The sequence below is a fragment of the Temnothorax americanus genome, unplaced genomic scaffold (assembly GCF_048541705.1).
Source record: "Temnothorax americanus isolate GAGA-0224 unplaced genomic scaffold, ASM4854170v1 Scaffold122, whole genome shotgun sequence".
Taxonomy (NCBI): domain Eukaryota; kingdom Metazoa; phylum Arthropoda; class Insecta; order Hymenoptera; family Formicidae; genus Temnothorax; species Temnothorax americanus.
Window position 1 is genome coordinate 244,954 of NW_027509256.1, and position 20,889 is coordinate 265,842.

A 20,889-nucleotide genomic window follows, 5' to 3' on the forward strand; every position below is an offset into this window, starting at 1 on the left:
CGGTCCGAGAGTAAAATAAGAAAAAAACACGACGACGACGACGACGACGACGAAGACGGGCGCGCGAAACCCCCCCGCGAAACGAACTACCTCAAACGCGTCGTTCTCCCCACCCCCCCTGAAACGTCCAGAGGAACGACTTCGAACGAGTTCGAACGAGTTCGGACGCGACCGAACGCGCGCGAGCGACAACGCCGAAGAAGCAAAAAAAAACAAACGAGAAATATATTGGCCCTCCACGATTCTCCAAAACGGTCGGTAACGGCGCGAGCGCCGTTCCGAGCGCTTCCTTGGAAAAAACAAACGCGCGCGAGCGACGACGACGAATAAAGAGAGAAAATAAACAAACGAACAAAACGTATATTTAGCCCGCGATTCTCCCTCCCCCAAAACGATCGGTAACGGCGCGAGCGTCGCTCTGAGCGCCCCCTCGGAAAACGCCCCAAATCCCCGCAACGAACCCTCGTTGGCGGCCCTGCCCCGCGCCGAACCCCCGTTGGCAGCCCTGCCACACCCAACCTTACGTAAAGTGTTCTTCTCGCGTCGCGCTCCCCCTCTCGCCCAGTTTTATCTTCCCCCCGCATAGCCCCCCCTCCGGTGACCCTTAACACCGTCCCTCGACCCCCTCACCCACCGCTTACGGCGCTCCCCCCGCGACAGCGAAGCCCCCCCCGACCCCGCTAACCGCAACCCGAGATCCCTGAGCTCAAAGTACCTATTGCTATACTACTGACCCCCTCCCCCCGCGCGGACCAGCGGCGCGGACCAGCGGCGCGGACCAGCGGCGCGGGTGAGTCATCCCGGTGAGTCATCCCGGTGAATCATCCAGGTGAGTCATTCCGGTGGTATGCCAAGGTCACCCCTCCCCCTCCCTCTTCCCCTTGTAGTCTGATACCCCTGTGTAACCCGATACCCCCCTCCCCCTCACCTCCCGCGAAGTCCGATACCCCCGCGTAATCCAATACCCCCCTCCCTCACTCCCTCACCGCCCGCGTAATCCGATACCCCCTTTCCCTCCCCCCCTCACCCCCCCGCGTAATCCGATACCCCCCCTCTCTCACCCCCCCCCCTCGGAGCCCCCGGGGTGGAACTCCCTTATATACACTACTCGACTTTTCTTTCATATCTTATCTATCTTTTGAACATATCCATTGTTATGACTGGAATATTGAGGCATGCTAGAATTTTGTTCAAACCAGTACATCCAAGACCAGAGTGCATCGCACCTACAAACAAATTTTTTTATTATTAGTGATAACAAAATATTATTAAATAAAACAGAAAAATTTGTTATAATTAATTGCAAGCAAAAACTCATATCAGAGAGAAGAATGAGAGTGGTCATGCCCGCGTTTTAGGTGGTCCCCGTCCACAAGCGCCTCTATGTGCACAAAACGTGCACATTGAACTACGTAGCCATGTCCACAAAAATTTCTGATGGGTAACGCGTTATGTGCACGCTCTATTGATTCTGATCCGTGCTATGTGCACGATCTTTTGGTTCTGTTCTGTGCTATGTCCAAAGCGTCGGTAATGCATGATAATGCATGACACTTACCCGTAAAGCGGGTAGCGCACACTTCTGCATAACGCATAATACGTAAGCGTAAGAAAATTGATTGGTCTATTTTCTTATGCTTGCACATTATGCGTTATGCAGAAGTGAGTGCTCCCCGCTTAATAATATACTACTATACCCGTAAAACATGATTATATGTATATCATACAGATTTCAAATATACATATATAAACGCACACATGTATTGTAAAATTTATTTTTGCGTTTATGATGTAATTTACAAAAGATCTGTTGTTTTCAATAATCTGTAATTTGAAAATGTACATTATGTTATATATATTTTTAGAAATTATTTTAATAAATTATTTTTATATTTTAATAATATATATTTTGTCTTCTTATAATTTTAATATTGCATTTTTATTAATATTTAAAAGCATGATAAAATTAATATTCAAAAATAATTATGAAAATAATATATTTCTTAAAAATTGATATTACCAAAATTTCAACACAGTTTTTAGTGAAAAATGCTAGCATGTCCAACAAGAATGCAAGTCTATAGGCAGTAACAACGATTATTTTATCTATATTTTGAAACAACTACAGTTTTACAAAACGCGTCGCTATAGCGAAACAAGTGAACTGCGCGCAAGTGAACATCTCAATAAAAATTGAGAGCCGTGTATGCTATGCTCAGTGCAACGGAGAGTCTCTCAGCAGTGCACAGTGCTACTTCGTTAATATAATTTTGCGAATTAGCGTTCTACATCGTAGTTATCAAACTACGTTTATTGATATTCTTTTATTTCTATTTAGTTATCATTTTATAGTATATATACTGCAGTCATATAAAGTTTATTTAGTTATACAAAGTTTAGTAAATAAAGTATAATAAAGTGTTCACAATGGAAACAGTTTATGATAAGTGTGCTTATAAAAATTGTCGCAACGGACGATATTCTACAGGGTCACATTTATTTAGGTTTCCATCAAAGGATGATGCAAGACAAAAATTATGGATACGCAACAGCGGTAAGTTTCGAATATTTTTTAACTTTTATTTTATTTATAAATCACGTTACAATAATATCAAGAGATACGGTAGCGTTTCGCGTCAAGTACACGCGAAGCGAGACCGCTCCGTTTTTTACGCGAACGCATGAATTGCGAATACCCGAGATTTTGATATTTCAATAACGAGTGAACGGATCAAATTCTAAATAAGTAGGCTTGATTGATGCTAAGTAGCTTGGGTTCGATTTATATAATAAGTGTTTTTATTTTTTCGCTACGTTTGCTCTACGCGAGTGAAGATATTATACAATGCAAAGTCTGAAATGTTAAATTTTACATTAAGAAACGTCATTGTTGTCACCGTACGGTTGTTTTTGCCTCTATAATGAATACCTGAAATTATTTAAACGCTGATTCTATGAAAAACTTATTTAAAGTTTTTGTAGAAGAGAAATATATAAATATGTGTAAAGGTAAAGGATTTGACGAAAAATTAAACTCTGACATAAAAGATTTATGTAAACAAGCGTTAAAAAAATATAGTTATAGAAATTGTTCATATTTTATTAGAAATGACTTACTATATATATGCATTGTCATTACATTTCATTTGATACTTCAAGTGCTTTTTTAAGCTTGACAAACAAAATCGAATCTGTTTATTATGAACTAGTAAACACGCGGCGCCGTATTTTCGCGGCTTCGGTTGCCTTTGATAGAGAAGGACAGATCGATAGATAATCTTTTATTTCTTCCCTTTTTATGATGATCTGAGGACACAATCTCGAGTGTACAAATTCATGTTTAAGCAAATTTGGACGTGCGTACCGTCTCGGAATTATACAACAAGAAAGAATAGAATAGAAGATCATGTACTCATCGACCTCTCTCTCTCTCTCTCTCTCTCTCTCTCTCTCTCTCTCTCTCTCTCTCTCTCTCTCTCTCTCTCTCGTATAATATTTGTAGCAAACAAAATTGAAAATAAAAACATTTAATGTAAAACAGAAAAACTCTAAATTATTAACATAACTTTGAATAATTTTAAACTAAAGATTATAAATTAACTTTCAAACACATAAACTATAAATATATTTTATTCCTATTTTTATCTTTCGCTTTAAAATACTCTATTACTGTTTTTAAATCTATACTTATATTTTATTATAATATTGTATAATAATATATATATATATATATATATATATATATATATATATATATATATATGGGGCATTCTCCGTGAAATCAGACACCCCCTCTGTCCAAAAATTGGAGTCACCTAAAAAATTCTTTCGGGGCTCATTTTATAGCTACACATATGTAGTTTTAGTAGAGCTGCGGCCTTTTAAAAAATCAACATGGCGGACCCCAATATGGTGGCCGAAGTCTGCGGGTAACGAGGTACGACAGATGAAATCGTTACTTGGAAGTTATAGACTGTCATAGAAAAATGTGTTAATGTGTTTATTTAGTAGTTAGCATTGAATCCATGGAAAAAATAAATTTTTAGTTTGTCCAAAACTAATATGGCGGCCAAATTATCCGTGAAATGCTAAAAAATAACTATTTCGTTTTTTAAAACGTACAAACTGCGTTCAATTTTTATGAAAATTTATATCATGATACATTTTAAGATGTTGATCATAAATTAACAATTGGGACGTCGTATTTGAATATAACGAAACCCAATATGGCGGCTGTATATTCGAAAAATGTTAAAAAATAATGACGTCGATATTCAAATCATACAGACTCGTTCTAATTATTATTAATTTGAGTGTTACGGTATTTTTTAATTGCTTTTTTTTACTTTTTCAAATTTTTAAGAATTTTCATTATTTTTTTATTTTTGACTATGTCTTCACTGGCCGGACAATCTGTCTCTCTTGCTTTCACTGGTCGGACAATCTGTCTTTCCTGCCTTCATTGGCCGGACAATCTGTCTCTCCTGCCTTCACTGGCCGGACAGTCTGTCTCTCCTGCCTTCACTGGCCGGACAATCTGTCTCTCCTGCCTTCACTGGCTGGACAGTCTGTCTCTCTTGCCTTCACTGGCCGGACAATCTGTTTCTCCTGCCTTCACTGGCCGGACAATCTATTTCTCCTGCCTTCACTGGCCGGACAATCTGTCTCTCCTGCCTTCACTGGCCGGACAGTCTGTCTCTCCTGCCTTCACTGGCCGGACAATCTGTCTCTCCTGCCTTCACTGGCTGGACAGTCTGTCTCTCTTGCCTTCACTGGCCGGACAATCTGTTTCTCCTGCCTTCACTGGCCGGACGATCTGTTTCTCCTGCCTTCACTGGCCGGACAATCTATTTCTCCTGCCTTCACTGGCCGGACAATCTGTCTCTCCTGCCTTCACTGGCCGGACAATCTGTCTCTCCTGCCTTCACTGGCCGGACAGTCTGTCTCTCCTGCCTTCACTGGCCGGACAATCTGTCTCTCCTGCCTTCACTGGCTGGACAGTCTGTCTCTCTTGCCTTCACTGGCCGGACAATCTGTTTCTCCTGCCTTCACTGGCCGGACAATCTATTTCTCCTGCCTTCACTGGCCGGACAATCTGTCTCTCCTGCCTTCACTGGCCGGACAGTCTGTCTCTCCTGCCTTCACTGGCCGGACAATCTGTCTCTCCTGCCTTCACTGGCTGGACAGTCTCTCTCTCTTGACTTCACTGGCTCAAAAAACTACCTGTCTTGCCTTCACTTACTTATTCAATGTCAAAATAGAGAAAAAGTTCATATTTTGTCGACCAGTGTAACCAGAAATGTACTTAAGTTAACAAATGAGATGATTTTTTATCGGTTTATGGACTTATTCAGATACTAAAGCATATATGCCGTATCTCGTAAACTAGATCTGATAGACCACAAATCTGACGGTATACTTGGATTCTGCACCTCACAATTACCTAGGAACACTTAACAAATCGCAAGCAACAAAATGTGTAATTGGAAAGAGTTTGTATGATTTGAATATCGACGTCATTCGTTTTTAACATTTTTGGAATATACAGCCGCCATATTGGGTTTCGTTATATTCAAATACGACGTCCCAATTGTTAATTTATGATCAATATCTTAAAATGTATCATGATATAAATTTTCATGAAAATTGAACGCAGTTTGTACGTTTTAAAGAACAAAATAGTTATTTTTTAGCATTTCACGGATAATTTGGCCGCCATATTGGTTTTGGACAAACTAAAAATTTATTTTTTCCATGGATTCAATGCTAACTACTAAATAAACACATTAACACATTTTTCTATGACAGTCTATAACTTCCAAGTAACGATTTCATCTGTCGTACCTCGTTACCCGCAGACTTCGGCCACCATATTGGGGTCCGCCATGTTGATTTTTCAAAAGGCCGCAGCTCTACTAAAACTACATACGTGTAGCTATAAAATGAGCCCCGAAAGAATTTTTTAGGTGACTCCAATTTTTGGACAGAGGGGGTGTCTGATTTCACGGAGAATGCCCCATATATATATATATATATATATATATATATATATATATATATATATATATATATATTGTATATATAGTTATAGAAATATATTTTTTACACACACGCATATAGAATACATATAGAAATATATATATAAAGATACATAATTATTTTAAAAATAAATGTTTACATGTCGCTACCCGTCTTGTCGCCCACCTCGCGACGCGCCTCGCCACGCGCCTCGCCACGCGCCTCGCCACGCGCCTCGCCACGCGCTTCGCCACGCGCCTCGCCACCCGCCTCGCCTTCCGCCACCCCATCCGCCACGCCATCCGCCTCGCCACCCGCCACCTCGGCACTCTCGGCATTCTCGGCATTCTCGACAATCGCCGCTTCGCCACAGTCGCCATTCGCCACTTCGCCCCCCGTTTCGCCCTCTGTTTCGCCTTCTGCCGCCTCGCCACTCGCCTCTTCCTCGTGCTTTTGAATATCTAGATAAAACATATAAAAAATAAATAATACATTATCGTAATATATAAAACGTCAAGAAGTGTTATGTCAAAAAATAATGTCATTTAAAGAGATAATTTGAAATTTATTGAGATTTAATTATCAATTTTAAATTTTTAATAAATTTTTCAACATATTAGAACATACACTGTTTTTACTTTTAATTTTTAATTGAGATAAAAAAAAGAGAAAGTATAATAACTTAGAATTTTTTTGATCTGATTATTTTTGCAACTATATGCATTTCAAAATATTATTAAAAAATGCCGTGATATACATATTGTTCTTCGCGAATCAAGTGCTAATAAAAATTATTTTCACATTCCTGTGAAGAAAATAACATGCATTAAAAAAATTATAGAAGCATGTATAACTTACATTTTATTTCTCTCCTTCAAAAAACGTCCTCCTCTCTTTTTTTTTTAAATGTTTTCTTTCTCTTCGTCATCCTCTGTCTCTTCCTCTATTCCTTCTTTTCCTTCTTCTACATCTTTTTCTATTTCCATGTTGTCTTGCTTTTGTCGCTGTTTCTTTTCCTTTATTTTTGCCTCGTCTGACCTATATCATAAATTTAATTTATGTATCTTAATATAGTCTTATATATATATATATATATATATATATATATATAATATATCCCAGAGATAACACGCTTTATAATATAGATATTATATAAAAGATATTATTTATTAAAAGATATAACACTTCTGTAAAGATTTCTTTTTCTTTCTTTTATATTATTCGATCCTCTCTAAACTGGGATTTATTTGGTCATGCAACAACATGTTAGTTCAGCGTTACAAAATTAATATAAGTTTTGTACAGAATCGATTTACTGAGAAAGTGCGTTAACTTGAATTTGTAGATTCGCTGTGTCAAAAAGATTATATGAATTTTGCGAGAATATCTTTTAGATATGCGTGTTGTTTGAGATATTTTAACAAAAGGAAACAGCAAGATATGTTTTTACTTACATTCTTACGGCACAGCACGGCACACTCTTCTGTTTACGCTGCGCAGCAATAACGACGAACGACGGATAACCGGGATAACAGCAGACTGTAGTGCCTCGGCGTACCGAGCGATACCACCGATTGTTAATGATTGACGAATGACGATCGGCCCGCTCGACCCTCGGCCCTTCGGCTAGTCGGCTGCCTAGACAATAAAGGATAGACGATCGTCTATTCCACTTTCTCCTGTTGTACGATTTCATAACATCTTAAGCGATTCGAGCACCAATTTGCTTTACCATGTAATAGCAATGTTTTACATATATATATATATATATATATATATATATATTTTACACATTTGTCTAGCTTGTAATTATTATTATTTTTTTTACCAGATAAACACTTTTTTATCTAATAAATATAATAAATACTTACGTTAAAGAAATGTCCATTCATTCATTAAGTTAAGACCTCAGCTCCGTACTCCCTCAAATCGCTCTCGGTCCAATCCTAGGTAATAGAGAGTAAAATCCTTAACCTAAAAAGAGACCGACGATCGCACCGCTCACAGAAGGTGCTCTAGCGTCCTTACGGACGTTGACCCATCCTGAGCCAACGACAGGTGCGTTTCACTCGTGGCCTCTGTGCGTGTACTTGCAAGAAACAAAGTAAGTACCTGTTACTGTTCTTCCATACCCCCACTCCTTTCACCCTCTGATCAGCCTTTCCTTCGCTTCCCAGTCTTTCTTCTCCGAATTCTGGGGTTTGGACTTAACAATACATATGTTCGAGATTTTTAATCGACATGTATATTGGCATTTTTTCTTATATTCTTAATTAGTTTTATATATAGAACAAATATGAGCCATAATAATGCTGTACACGGCCCGAATGGGCCGTGGGCGAAACTATGGCGGAGAAGAAAACACAGAATAGTAACTTGTTGAAAAGAGATAGTGTAAATTGTATTTTTTAAATTTCTCAGTTAATTCAATTATGAAATATGTTTCAATATGAAGATGTAACATAAGTAAATATTCATATCCAGTGATATATGCCGCAAAATCAATCACATTTGTAACAGCCCGTTCAATGAATTAAAAGTAAATTTAATTGGAAGTTTAATTATCCTTGTTATAATGTAGGAATCAATGGTAAAAAGAATAATATAAATTACATAGAGGAGTTAGAGCACCGACGCCTTGACGTTTGAAATATTGAACAGCCGAGCAAGGTCCTATTCAACGGTTAAGGATGGATCTCCAACAGAAGTGACCGTCGATTTCGCGGGTAGACGGACAGGTAGTTTGCATGCTCAAATATGCAGGACTGACTGCAGATATAAGGCAACAGTAAAGGAGTCGAACTAAGGACGAATTCGGGGATTCTGTGCGGCTGCGACAATTTGGAGGTTAAGGTTAGAGGCGGAAACAGGCACGGAGAAACCGGAGTCGGAGCAGCACGAAAGCAGGTCGATAAAGAAGAGAGTGACAGGAGGAAAGAGGTGCCGAAGGGATAAGAAGCGAGAAAAGAATTCGGATGGACGAGAAGAAGGAGGAGGACAAGAAAATAGATATCAATCTTAAGAAAGGCGAGAAGGAGAAGAGGACGGTAGAAAAAGGTACGGGAGGCAGGCCCACGAGAGCGGAGGAGCTGTCAAAAATAAGGAATAGAACAGGAAGCCAAGGATCAATTACAGAATACGTAAGGAAAAGAGGAAGGGAAGAAGAAAAAGAAATAGCAGAAAAAGCGGAAAAGGAAATTTTGGAAAATTTCAGAAAAGAAAAAAGGGTGATAAGATCGCCGCCAAACAAGGTTAAGAAAGAGGAAAAGAAAGAAGGAGATATGGATGTGGAAAGAATGCTGAAAGAGATTTTAGTGAAAATGGATGATCAAGAGAGAGAAAGAAAGAAGGACAAAGAAGAGTTAATGAAAAAGATACACGACCTGTGTGAGGATTACAGAAAGAGAGAACTGCTTTGGGAGGAGCAGAAAGCGAGTTCAGAAAATAGAATAAAACAGCTGGAGGAGAAAGTAGAGAACAGGGGAGGTGAAAAGGTAGAGAGCACTGAACTAATGAAGAAGATGAAGGAGATGGAAAGAAACGCCGAATTAGCCGAAAGGAGAAGAAGGAAAAACAACATAATCATAAAAGGAATGAAAGTAGAAAATGGAGGAGAAAGAAAAGAAAAGATGGAGAAATTTTTTGAAGAAGTCACTAAAAAGAAGGTGGAAGTGGACGAAGTGCAGGCAATTGGCCGAGGAGAATACAAAATGACGCTAGTAAGATTCAATAGATGGGAAGATAAAAAAGAAATAATGGCAAAGAGAAGGGAGATAGGAAAGGCAAGAAACATATTTATGGATGACGATCTGACGGCAACAGAGAGGCAGATACAAAAACAGCTATGGAGTATGGTAAAAGCAGAGAGAGAAAAGGGGAAGAAAGCAACAGTAGGATATCAAAGAATATGGATAGACAATTGCGAATGGAAATGTAATAAAAGAACCGAAATGCTGAAAAGTAGAGATGCTTTTCGGAAAGAGTAGAGAATAGAGAGGATAGGGAGAGGGAGAGAGAGGGAGTGAGAGAGGAGGGAGAAGAAGAAAATAAGGTGGAAAAAGAAAGAGGGTTAAGAATATGTTTTTGGAACGTGGCGGGACTGGCTAATAAATGTGAGGAAACATGGGACTATTTGGAGAATTTTGACGTGATAGGACTAGTTGAAACATGGATGGAAGAAGATAAATGGAGAAAGATTAAAAATAAATTGTCCGGTAAATTCATTTGGAATTGTGTACCAGCGAAAAGGGAGCACAGGAAAAAAAGAGCAAAGAAAGGGATAATAACAGCAGTCAACAAGAATTTGAAACTTATAGAGGTTAGGGAGATTAGCGACGAAGTGGTAGAAAGCAGATTAGAGTATAATGGAAACAAATGGAGAATAATCACGTTGTACAGCCGAAAGATGGAGGATACGATGGAAACACTAAGGGAGAGGATACAAGAAGAGGACGAAGAATGGTTGCTAGTAGGAGGTGATTTCAACGCGAGGACGGGAAGCGGAGGAGGACCGATAAATGAGGAGGAAGAGAAAGAAAAGAGAAGTGAGACTAGAAAGTCGGTAGATAAAGTTGTAAATAGAGAAGGACGTATATTAATAGATAAAATAGAAGAGAGGGGATGGGCTATATTAAATGGGAGTTTCGGAAGGGAAGGGGGATGGACGTATATAGGAGAATTGGGATCATCGGTTATAGACTATATCCTATGGAATGACAGAGCAGGAGAAAAAATTAATATGGTTGAAGAAGGAGTTAGAACATAATCGGATCACGTCCCGCTGGAGGTGGAGTTGACAGGACCACGAGTGTTGGAGACAGGGAGAAAGGAGAAAGAAATGGAATTAGAAAGAAGCGACTGGACAGAAGAAGAGAGGAAAGAATATCATGAGAAATGTGAAGGATGGTCGAGCACACAAATAGATACAGGAAACATCTGGAGGGAGATGAAAGAGAAAGTAAAGAGCGCTATCACGAAGCATAAGAAAAGGATAATACCATGGAGATTAGGAAGAAAAGAATGGTATAATAAAGAATGGAAGGAAAGGAAAAGGAGATTGAGGAGATTGATGAGGGACTGGAAGAAGGGAAGGATCGGAAAAAAAGAATATGTGAGGGAAAGAAAGGAGCACAAGGAATGGTGTAAAAAGCAGAAGATGAGGCACGAAAGGGAGGAAGAAGAAAAGTTAAGGAACATTAAAAATGAAGCGGAGAGAAGCGTGGAAGTATATAAATAAATACAGGAAAAAGAAAACTGAGGGGATAAGCGAGGAGATACAAATGGATGAGTGGAGAGATCACTTCATGGAAATGTTAGGAGGGACAAAGGAAAAAGTGGTGCTAGACATTGAAGAGAAGGAAGAAGATGGCACGAGAGGGGAGGTAACAAAGGGAGCTGAAGAAATATCGAGGGAAGAGGTGATTGAAGTAATAAAGAAATTGAAGATGGGAAAGGCAACAGGAGAGGACGGGATTGAGAACGAGGCGTGGAGATATATGCAAAAAGATGTAGGTGAAGAGTTCCTGAAGCTAATTAACAGAATATGGAAAGGAGAGGGGATACCGGGAGATTGGAATAAAAGCATGATTAGTCCAATATATAAAAAAAGAGAGAGAAACGACCCAAAAAATTACCGAGGAGTTACTTTAATGAATACGGCGTACAAGATATACGCAAGTATCTTAAATGCGAGGTTGGAGAAGGAGACGGAGGCCAAGTTAAGGGAAGTGCAATTCGGGTTTAGAAGGAATAGAGGAACGATGGATGCAGTATACACAGTAAACTATGTAGCGAATAAGGAGCTGAGTAAGAAAAGTGGAAAGGTTTTTGCATTCTTTGCTGATCTTAAGGCAGCTTTCGATAAAGTAGATAGAAGGAAATTGAATAAAATAATGAGGAAAATAGGAATTGAAGATAACTTGAGACGAAGAATAATGGAGACATACAAAGAAACGAAAAATGCAGTGAAGATAAAAGATAAAAAGACAAAGGAATTTTGGACAGGAAAGGGACTAAGACAAGGATGCCCGTTGAGCCCGAACCTATTCAACTTATATATCATGGATTTAGAGGAAGGAATAGAAAAAGGACAAGCGGGAGGCCTGGTGATAGGGAAAGAAAAATTCTGGACAATATCATACGCAGATGATATAGTGTTAATGGCGACGAGAGAGAAAGAATTGAAGGAAATGATGAGGAGGCTCAAGAGGTATTTGGAAGGGAAGGGTTTGAGTTTGAGTCTAGAGAAATCAAAGATAATGGCGTTCGAGGAAGCTAGGGGGAGAAGGAAGAAAAGGGAATGGAAATAGGGAGGAGAAGACATAGAGGAGGTCAAAGAAATAAAGTATCTAGGATATATTCTACAGAAGAATGGGGGAGCGGAGAATCATATAAAGGATAGGATGAAAAAGGCTACAATAGCGATGAAGAGGACATGGAGCATTGGAGAGAGAATATTTAAAGAAGATTTTGAAAGAAGGATGAAAATGTTCGAGGCACTGGTAGAAGGAGTGGCATTATACGGAGCTGAAATATGGGGGTGGCTATACGAAAGCAGATTAGATGTGATAAAAAGAAAGTATGTTAAATGGATTTTAGGATTGGATAGTAGAACCCCGAATTATGTAATAGCAGAAGAAACCAAAATGAAGGAAATAAAAGTAAGGGCAATAAGGAGAGCTGCGATGTATGAGGAGAAGGCGAGACAGTCAGGAAAAAAAATAGTTCAAGCATTTATAAAGGATCTAGAGAGGAGCAGACCAAGGAAAGAAGAAAGTAAGTGGGAGAAGAAGAGAACAGAACTGATAGAGAGGGCAGGAATGGAGAAGGAGCAGCTAAGGAGAGAAATGGAGGCCGAGAGGCGGTGGGGAATCTTGTAAAGAAAATAGAGGAAAGGGAGAAGGAGGAGAGACAGATAAAGATAAACGAGTCAAGGTACAATAGTAGCTATAAAGAGATTTTATCAGAGGAGTTACCAAAGTATCTACTAGGAAAGAAGAAGAAAAAGGATAGAATGCTGATAGCCAGATACAGATGCAAAAGTGAGGTGAAGGGCAGTCAACATTGGAGAGAGGAGGAAGATAGAAGGTGCAGAATATGCCAAAAAGAAGAGGAGAACATAGAACATATACTAAAAGAATGTGAAGCGACAAAAAACGAGATACAGTTAAAAGAATTTTTAGGAGAAGAAGGAAAAGGACTAGAAGTAATAAAAAGGATAGAACGGGTTAGAAAAGAGGCGGAGGAAAGGGAAGGGATAGAGGATGAAGAGTAGGAAGGGAAATTGAAAGACAGTTAGAATGTTGAATTAGTTTTAGAGTTAGTTAAAATGATCTAAGTGATGTATAATATATATGTATGTTAAAGAGAAAGTTATATGTTTGCAAATTATGTTGTATGTTTGTAAATTTATGTAAGAGTTGATGGAAGTCATCCTAAGCCGTAAGGCAAGAATTAAATAAAATTATTTTTATTATAATTATATAGAGTAATTTCTGAATGTTAGTTACATCCAATATGAAAGATATGAAAATAAATATAAAAGTTAATATTATCAATGAAAGGACTATTAGATAGAACATAATATAATTTAAATTCAATATAAACACAAAATTAACATGCACATATCATAAATAGTCATATTAAATTTTATAGATGGAATATAATGCGTAAACTTATAAATAAATTGGATACATAGAATGTATTCAAGAGAAAACCATAAATATTGATAATTAAGTTAAGGAACAATTATAATCTCAGGCATACTTCGAATATTGTAATGAATAATAATAGTTATAATTTCTTTTTCTCATAAGAAAATAAATCTGGAATGAATATTAAACGCATTAATCCATGTCCACTTTGCAAACAATAATTTGATCAGTATTATTATTCACATTAGGAATTTGTCTCAAGTAAGTAAGTTGCTATGCACTATTGCCGCAATTCTCTATGTTATACTTGTTCTCAAGCAATGAATGTTCACTTGGTATAAGAATATTGAACCGTAACAATTACGCAATCTTTGATTTGTTTGAAATAGACCGTAATGTCTTGTTTCGCAGAAAAGAGTATATAAAATTTGTTAAATCCAGGTATTAACAATAAAGAAATAACATAGTGCCTTGCAGAACCGTGTAGCTGAGGCTTCTCAAATACAATCTGTTAATGCAGGATTGTGTGAGCGGGTTGAGGAATAGAGTCGTTTCGGTTTATTATAAACGTGTTCTCTTTATTGTAATATATAATAAACTGTACGACGCGTGCTCTCCTCTCGACATGAGACTAGAGAGGGGAAGAGCCGCCTCGCATTGTTGCCACTCGAAGTCGCTTCGGGGCACGAGAGCTGCCGAAGTTACCCGAGTCGCGCTCGACTCGTTTTACTGTACAGTCACATAGAATATAACAAAACGAAATATGTGTCTGTACACTCGCCAACATAAACGCGCTGAACTTAATTATTTTTAACACTACCGCGGTTCGAGCGTTTCTCGTTCGTTATCATGTTTACCTTAAAACATAAATCTCTGAAACGGTCTCGCGGCAGCGCTTTCGTGAGTATATCCGCGCGCTAATTCTCGGACGGAACGTATTCGACTTTAATTTCTTTTTTGTTTACCTTTTCGCAGATAAAGTGGAAATGAACTATATGTTTGTTCTCTTGTGAAATACTGGATTTCTGACTAGTTGAATTGCGCTTTGGTTATCAACATATAGAGTCGTTTCATTATCACAGGGACATCCGATGTCGGATAGTAATTTTCTTATCCAGACTACTTCTCGCGCTGCTGTCGATGCAGCCACGTACTCGGCTTCCGTCGTGCTTAGCGTCACCAGTCGTTGCCGCTGCGACGACCACGTGACGGCCCCGTTCGCAAGACAGAAAACGTATCCCGTCGTGGATCTTCGCGTTTCAATATCTCCGGCGTAGTCAGCGTCCGAAAAACCTATTAATACTGCTTCGCTATTGCCGCTTACATACTTGATACCGTAATCTATCGTGCCTTGAAGATTAGGAAGTACCTTGATCCTCCGACCGAGTTCGTTGACATCGGCCCGCAGATATCCGAGTGCATTTTCTCGCCCGGTTTTATTTTATTATCGCGCTCCAATTTCTTGTTGAACGGCAGCCTGTGCAATTTCCCCAATTGACACGGTTTACAGAAAACGTCATTTTTGTCCGTAATTGACACCCCGCTCACCAGTCCTTTTCGGCCAGTTCGGGTATCGCGCGCTTCCCGACGTGTCCCAATCGTTCGTGCCACACGGTTAAATTCGTCGTGGCTATGTTTGCTTTTTCAGCGCTAGCTTGTTTTGCGACCATGAAGAACATGCTATACACATCGTTGCCTTGCTTCATGCCCGTCGCGAGCACCTTGCCATCGAGCACCACTTCAACCCGATTGTTTTTAAATTGCACTCCGAATCCCTTTTTCGTACACATTCCGACGGAGAATAAGTTTTTGCGTAATTTCGGAACGTGCAACACATTCTCGATTCGCGCGTCGTGCCACACACCGTCGACAAGTTTTTTAATTTGCACCGTGCCTTCACCAGCGACGTTGCAGATCTGATTATCACCGAGTGATATCGTAGCACCGGTATTGTCCGTCTTATAGTCGACAAGCCAGTCACGTCGGTACGTTAGATGCCTCGACGCACCGCTGTCGATCAGCTAGACCTCACTTTGGTCGGCCGCCATAACATGACTCCACAGCACACGACTTTTCGAACCCGACGCAACCAAACTTTTAACCGTCTCTACTACGAATGCGCAGTCGCGGGATTTTTTGTCATCATCAGGCGCGCGGGATTTTTCGCCATCGTCACGCGGCTTCGGCTTATTTCAGCACCGACTCGCGATACATCCCATCTCTTGACACTTGTAGCACTGTAGTTTTTTTGTATTTTTAGTTTTTTGTTCTCGGCACTTTTCGCTCCTCGCGGACGTCGATTTTTGGCCGTCGCGGCCAACGCTTTCGAAGCGTCTTCATTGTTGTTGAGCCTCGCGTCCTCTCTAATCAGCTTTTCCTGCAGATTATCGAGAGTTTGTCGTGCAGGGTCGACGCTATCCCACGCCATCTGCAGCGTGCTAAACCTCGTGGTCAGACTCGCAAGAATCTTCGCCATTACTGTGGCGTCTGATACGTCTTCGCCGACGTCCTTGAGCTGACTCGCCATGTTTGTTACCCTCGCCACGTGTTGTACCGCCATGTCCGCTTCGCTCATCCGATACGCGTGAAACCTTTGTAGCAGGCCCAACTTGTTTGTCGCCGTCTTCTGCTCGTGGATTAGACACAGTTTGTGTTTCACATTTCTTTCGAAGAAATGCACGATAGCACACGCACTTGTTGGGCTTCGTCGAGATTGGACAGGATAATAAATTTCGCCGTTGCATCGTCCTTCACGTTTTTCTTCAACGCGGCCGCGTGTCCCGCTTCCGCGGGTGGTGCTTTCCTCGTGCCGTCTACGATGTCAATGACATCGTTCATTACGAATAACGCGTTCACTTGAAATTTCCAGCCCTGGAAGTTCGTTCCGTCGAAAGGCTTCACACCCTTCACCGAGATTCCGACCGACATCGCGGATTCGATTTTTTTGCACGCTTCCGACATGTTAACACTGGCACACCGGCACTTGAACAATGGCCGACTTTCGTTCCGCGCCACGTGCGACTCCCCGAATTCTCACAGCGCACACAATTTTCCGCAGTTAAACGTTAACTGGGCTCATAACCTGTTAATGCAGGATTGTGTGAGCGGACTGAGAAATAGAGTCGTTTTGGTTTATTATAAACGTGTTCTTTTTATTGTAATATATAATAAATTGTACGGCGCGTGCTCTCCTCTCGACATGAGACTTGAGACTATAAGAGAGGGGAAGAGCCGCCTTGCATGGTTGACACTCGAAGTCGCTTCGGGGTACGAAAGCTGCCGAAGTTACCCGAGTCGTGCTCGACTTGTTTTACTGTACAGTCACATAGAATATAACAGAAGGAAATATTGTGTCTATATACTTGCCAACATAAACGCGCTGAACTTAATTATTCTTAACACAATCAATCAATCAAGAAAAAAGAAAAATCTTAATACTTATATTTTAGTTGCAACCAGAACGCAAATGAATTTAAGTACTCAAATCAGAATCCACAAGTACGATTATTGTTCATTTCAATGCCTCGCAGAATTGTGTAGCTAAGACCACTCTCTTAATGTCCTTTTAACGAGGACGGGCAAATCTCTTGAGATTTCTGGATCCAAGGATCGTATCAGCACGCGGACTCAAGCGTTTGCAATCTCCGGCTAGACAAATGTCTAACGTAATCTCAGGCGTGATCCAGAGTAATGAAAATTCAAATTAAAACATAATGCATTATTTATTTAAAAAATAATACGTAATAAAAAAAGTTGCATTGATTATTTAAAAAGTAATGCGTAATGAAAAAAATTAAATTAATTATTTAAAAAGTAATGCGTAATAAAAAAAATTGCATTGATTATTTAAAAAGTTATGCGTAATGGAAAAAATCGCATTGATTATTTAAAAAGTAATGCGTAATGAAAAAAATTGCATTATTTAAAAAGTAATGCGTAATGAAAAAAGTCGCATTGATTATTTAAAAAGTAATGCGTAATAAAAAAAATTGCATTGATTATTTAAAAAGTAATGCGTAATAAACAAAATCGCATTGATTATTTAAAAAGTAATGCGTAATGAAAAAAGTCGCATTGATTATTTAAAAAGTAATGCGTAATGAAAAAAATTGCATTAATTATTTAAAAAGTAATGCGTAATAAACAAAATTGCATTGATTATTTAAAAAGTAATGCGTAATAAAAAAAATTGCATTGATTATTTAAAAAATAATCCGTAATGGAAAAAATCGCATTGATTATTTGAAAAGTAATGCGTAATGAAAAAAAAAACGCATTAATTATTTAAAAAGTAATCCGTAATGGAAAAAATTGTTGAAATTTTTGTTTATTATTCGTTTTATGTACGGATTATTGAAAATAAATATTACAGTTTATCCCTGCTTAATACACACATATAGTAGGCGAAGAATGAATATAGTACGTAAATTGTACGTATACATAATATTGTGGTCTTCTCATTTTCCATGCGCCATCATGTTGATTGACGAGAGACATAGCAGTAACATTAATTGTCATGTATCTATAGATATGATCCTCTCAATGGTCAATCGATTATTGTGAATGTCGGGAGATAGCGTTGTCACTTATAATTTGACAAACTTTAGACGGATGAGATCATAGAGCTATAAGAATAGAGTGCGCGAGTCATATACTAGCACGTAAAGGTGCCTTTTCATGCTGACGCTCGACGCTCATTTTCAGCGGCAAGAAGGTCGCATGACCACACGTGACGTCGGCGTCAAATGAAATTCATGAAAAAGAAAACAGCGTCAAAATTTCGGCGTCTTCGCGCTGCTTTGGCTTTGACGCTAAAGCTGAGAAAATCCAGCTTTCTTTGCTTGACGCTAGCGTCAGCGCGAAATCACGTGATTTCGCGATACGCTGAAACGAGCGTCCCATGAATTCGCACCTTAAGAAGCTGCGATATAGGAATAGAAAAAGAACGCTGCATATAGACCCTTTCTGTCTTTGTCTACGCGCGCATGCAAAACAAAGACAGAAGGGGCCCATGCGCAGCTTTATCTTTCTATTCCTATGTCGCTTTTTCAGCTCGCTCGCGCACTCTATTTTTATATCTCTATGGATGAGGTGCACGATAGAGGAGGGTCACCAATCACCATCTTGGTGTCATTTACTCTGTGGATTCCATAGAACGTGAACGTATATTTGTACTCAAAAACATTATATCGCGTATTATTGTGAGATATATAATCAGTGCAGGTGATTATTGAGTGTGACTAGTTGGGGTGTTTGATTATTGTGCACAATTTTTCGACTGCAGCGGATTGTAAATATTTTTTGTATTATAAATGTAGAGTGTAACCACGCTTGGCACCGGTGTTACCAATTCCATTGTTAATTATAAATTATAATACATAGTGAAGCAGCAGCAATAATTATTTTCCGGATTTTTTTCGTATTTCAGTGTATACCCGTTCATTATCCGCTTAGTTAAGAAATGATTGTTTAATATATTCCCACCAAACACAATGCAACATGTAACGTACAGGTTAGTTGTAATTTCCTACTCAACAATATAAATGCAATATAACACGTGTAACGTAATTCACATTATGCTTTTAATTTTCCAATTCAATTTTTAATTATTGTAAAATTTGTTAACTTTAATTTAAGGCTCCTGGTCCCTGAGCCGAGAACTCTGCATTGACGGTGGCGCCATACCGTCGCGGCAGAAATAAGAACTCTCTCCTCTCACTCTCTCCAATGGAGAATTCTATCTTGTGACATATTGACAACCTATTTTGCGTTGCGTTAAATTTCTTTATTATTCGCTCTGTACTTGTGCTATAACGTTTAACGTATTCGTGAAACTCGTAAAATTGACCGTATGGTAAGATTTGCAAGAAATACATATGCGGAAGGAACATTCTCCACTCCTTTCGATAGTCGAAAACGACTTGTTTTTCCGTATGTTTAGGCTTCGTTTTATGGCTGTTTGTTTATTTTCGAGGGAAAAGGATAGTATCCGGTCAATTTTAGAAGTGTGCTGAAACGATCTATAGTAATTTTTTATTGAAATATCTTTTTATTTTGGAAAATACTGCAACATAAAATAAGGTAATTTCTCGCCTCGATAGCAAGAAATTCAATATGGCTGCGGTGACTACTCAGGAGCCTTAACTATTATTGCAGTTTGTTTATAAATAAAAAAAATAATAATAATATACTTAAATAGATGTAATTGGATCTTTCAAGATCTAGTTTGATTCTGTTAGATTTAAAATTTGGGAAAAATTGAATCTAACTAGATCTAATCAGGTATTAGATCTACTTGGATCAATGTTTTTTTTCGAGCTATTTGTCGGAAGATTTTTATGATTATTTTTTAGATTTAACATGGACTCAACAAACTCTCCAATTCGCAAAAAGATAAGAACAGAGAAATCAGGTTCTGTAATTTTAAATGAAAAAAATCAAAATGTGAAGTTACAAAGAACTCTTAGTCAAATTTCAATTACATCTTCTATCTCAAGTACTGATGAAGAGGAAAATAACAGTAAGGAAAATTCCGATGCAAGTGATGACGATAATATAGAGATTAATATAACTGAAGAACAAAAGATGTTAGCTGCCATCAATAAATCAACATGTCCTGATGGAACGTACTTTAAGGTTGACAAGTCAAAATCAAGTACAGTAACAGGAGATGTTGTTGCTGTATGTCAATTTTGTAATCCTACAAGAGCACTTAAAGGAAAATTTAGAATTACTTCTAACTTTACAACGCATTTGAAGGTAAATTAAATTAATTCTAATGCATAATTTAAAATAAATAACTGAAAATAAACAATTTTTATTTTTTGATTCGATTTTTAATTACGTGACGTCTTTACACCAATAACGAAAAGTGGCTTCACTCTTTTGGGATTCTGCTATAGTATTTTTTAGCAATGTGTTGTTGAACCAAACAATTTTCTTCCAAATAATCTCCATGACCAAATTTCTATATATGACCAAATTTCTCAATTTTTTTATTTTCTCCTTAATTTTTTGAATTATTTTATGCAACGGTTTTTTTTTATTTGAAAAATAATTTTATAAAATTCACCAAATAATCTATAGTATTAAAATAAATCCAAAAACTCCCTACTTCTTGCAAATTAAAATAATATCGATGACTTATAGTTAATTATCAGAATTAATATTTATATTACAAATTATTGTAAAAAATCGTTTATTGCAACTTTAAAAAAAT

General features: G+C 38.4%; 2 protein-coding genes across 8 annotated transcripts in view; one reads left to right on the forward strand and one right to left on the reverse strand.

The window, feature by feature from the left end:
• Nucleotides 1–6,339: 6,339 nt before the first annotated feature.
• On the reverse strand, nt 6,340–10,484 carry LOC143893579 (uncharacterized). Of its 2 annotated transcripts, XR_013255856.1 has the most exons (4): nt 7,890–10,484; nt 7,473–7,656; nt 6,877–7,056; nt 6,340–6,479 (listed from the first exon to the last, which is right to left on the reverse strand). XR_013255856.1 is itself a non-coding variant. In XM_077399117.1 (3 exons), exons 1-2 carry the CDS (start codon nt 7,712–7,714, stop codon nt 6,921–6,923), a joined length of 378 nt encoding a protein of 125 aa, XP_077255243.1. In that variant the 5' UTR covers nt 7,715–10,484; the 3' UTR covers nt 6,340–6,479; nt 6,877–6,920. The 2 variants fall into 2 exon arrangements, 1 of the variants encoding a protein (XP_077255243.1); XM_077399117.1 differs by having other exon boundaries at nt 7,473–10,484.
• A 7,347-nt stretch (nt 10,485–17,831) lies between these two features.
• The window catches only part of LOC143893576 (uncharacterized), a 32,478-nt gene continuing 29,420 nt past the window's right edge, over nt 17,832–20,889 (forward strand). For 2 of the 6 annotated variants that reach the window (XM_077399114.1, XM_077399109.1), the window contains exons 1-2: nt 17,832–19,182; nt 20,024–20,429. In XM_077399114.1, coding sequence (XP_077255240.1) covers nt 19,163–19,182; nt 20,024–20,429 — 426 coding nt within the window. In that variant the 5' untranslated portion in view covers nt 17,832–19,162. Of the gene's footprint in view, nt 20,430–20,889 lie in introns of all 6 variants that reach the window. The other 4 variants (XM_077399110.1, XM_077399111.1, XM_077399113.1 and 1 more) reach the window with 4 other exon arrangements.

Bases quoted from the DNA above. Each gene is read 5' to 3' on its own strand.
- LOC143893579 (XM_077399117.1), bottom strand. From the start codon at position 7,714: ATGAAATCGTACAACAGGAGAAAGTGGAATAGACGATCGTCTATCCTT. The intron at 7,057-7,472 runs GTAAGTAAAAAC...TTTATGATATAG, and splicing joins CCGTGCTGTGCCGTAAGAAT to GTCAGACGAGGCAAAAATAA.